The following is a 2,300-nucleotide window of genomic DNA, read 5'->3' on the forward strand; positions in this document are numbered from 1 at the left end:
ACTGAGCTTTAAGCACTGATTTCCCCCCCCCCCATTATTGATGGCGTTGACCTGCTTCTGTTGGGCCGAGGTATCACAACTTCAAACCCTGCAGATTTTTTTTTTCTGTGAATTTTAATTTTGCACTTTAGTATTTTTAAATTTGGCAGCATTTGTGTACCGTTCGTTCAATTCTGTGTGGATTATTTAGGATAATAACATGTACTATGGATTATTACATGTATTAAAGCATGTGTTTAAACGTGTAGCATATTTTTTTTCTGATTTCTCACTATACGTGGTGGATGAGAAAAAAACGCCAGTGGCGCAGGGCTGTCATTTCAACTTTTTCCACGGGGGGGGGGGGGGGGCAAAACACATGTACTCAATGTATGTATATATATATATATATACCATTTTTAGTGTATTTCCAAAAGCCGGGGGGGGGGGGGAAGGGCTCCGAAAATGACGGGCCTGGCCAGTTGTAAAAAATATTTTCCTACGGCAACAGTTCTCAACCTTTTCTGACTTGCGGAGCCCTTTTCAGTGAATAATTTCTATGGCGGAGCCTTGTTTAACTGGAGGAGCCCTTTTTAATATATTTATATGGAGGTACCCTTTAAGATTTTTTTTTTCCTTGCTAGTTTATCAAATTTATTGATTTATTTTGTTGTTCTCGAGTGGCAGCAGAGCCCCTGGGAAGTGCACACGGAGCACCGGTTGAGAACCGCTGCCCAACGGTATACCTCACGATGCACTAGGGTTGCAACCAGAGGTCTTCACACCATGGGCGGAGATACGGGGGAGCATTGCTGCTCCCTAGCGACAAAGGTGGAGTCGACTGATGTAATGTATATATAAATTATCGTGTCCCCCTAGACTTCCAAGTCTATCTCTGCGTGGCACCCATAAGGGTAGTTTTAACTTAATTTTCAGTGCGGCGCAGAGTCATAGCGTTCATTCAGTGGTGTATAAGGTAGCGCCCTATTTCCATTCACGTTGAATAGAAGCATAACATTTCATTAAATCACAATCATGCCACGATTACAAAGACTCCCTTTTTTCCGCAGAGGTCTAGCATTTGAATGCTGTACCATTTTTTGGCGGACCATCGTTAATCTTTACAAAGCAGATGTGAAGAAGTCAGATGAAAAAAACGTAACTCTTGGTCACTAAGGGGCCAGAACCTTGGTGCAATCGCCAACTTGGCGGCAATCTTAGCTCAATAATAGCACAGCAGGACCAAATATGGTTTAGAAAGCATATTAACAGGATATGGAATAAATAGTTTATTCAATCACCAAGTGTTGGCGGGATATTCATGGCTAATTCGCCAACAATTTCACAAGTGATGTTCATGGCGGGACGACTCTTGAAAGGCGTTTCACACAACTAGAAAGAGTTTCATTCCTTGAATTTCCACTCTTGGCGACACATAGGACACAGCTGTTGAACTTGCTGGGAGTTGAGCCATTTCATGATGCAGTGGATGTGGAAGCAATGAGAGCACTGTCCCCAGACCAGCGGGCAGTCATCGCCGGGCATCTTGCATTCGGTGCAGCAGCCATCGAACGGCATCCGGCATATGCCGCAGTTGTCGTCGTTGGCGACCCACCTCCACGTCGCGACGGCCGACAAATTCGTGATCTTGATCTTCATTGCAATTAGCTTTATTAATACGACAACTGTCAACTGACACACACACTATAGGCAGAATGTAAACAACAAAATTGTTCGGTTCAAAACTTGTTGCCAGACTGAAAAAGAAAAAAATGTTTTTCTCCTGGAGTTATATCTGCATTGATGCTGTCATCTATGAAAAGCATTTATAAACAAACAACTGAGACAGTAAACTCTTATTGACCATATATCATGAAGAAGATTACGGAACATCGGTTAAAGTTTATCAATTTGGGTTTCTTTCCCGGGATCACGCATCTGAAATGCAACCAACGTAATTTTAATGACAAAAAAATGAACGGATATGATTGAAATATACTCGGGAAATAAAATCTACAAATTAAAATAATGTTTACTATGTTTTCACCGACAGACCAGACACGACCCATGCTCTGTCCCTCCCGGGATATAAATGTCTTTTACCCTTGCGGGTTGGGTCGCGCTGGGGAGACTACTACTATGTTTTCACCAGCTCCAAAATTAGTCGTATTCTAAGTTGGAAACACGGTACTTTTGCAAACAATACCATGACATGTTGATCACGGGGCCGTCTTAAGAGCATCATGGGGGCCCCCCGGGCCAAATGATTTTTCTGAGGCCCTACCAGGCAAATTTTCGAAAATCTCAACCAGATCCCATTT

General features: G+C 42.7%; 1 protein-coding gene across 1 annotated transcript; it reads right to left on the reverse strand.

The window, feature by feature from the left end:
* Positions 1-1,244: 1,244 nt before the first annotated feature.
* lmgA (anaphase promoting complex subunit lemming A) lies at positions 1,245-1,722 on the reverse strand. Its single transcript, XM_089240778.1, has one exon. It carries the CDS (start codon positions 1,636-1,638, stop codon positions 1,384-1,386), a length of 255 nt encoding a protein of 84 aa, XP_089096904.1. The 5' UTR covers positions 1,639-1,722; the 3' UTR covers positions 1,245-1,383.
* Positions 1,723-2,300: the final 578 nt, after the last annotated feature.

Source organism: Pholcus phalangioides, unplaced genomic scaffold (assembly GCF_987345545.1).
Source record: "Pholcus phalangioides strain wild (caught in Gottingen) unplaced genomic scaffold, Ppha-v1.0 ptg000013l_1, whole genome shotgun sequence".
Classification (NCBI taxonomy): Eukaryota; Metazoa; Arthropoda; class Arachnida; order Araneae; family Pholcidae; genus Pholcus; species Pholcus phalangioides.

Coding starts and splice junctions, on each gene's coding strand:
- lmgA (XM_089240778.1), bottom strand. CDS start 1,638: ATGAAGATCAAGATCACGAATTTGTCGGCCGTCGCGACGTGGAGGTGG.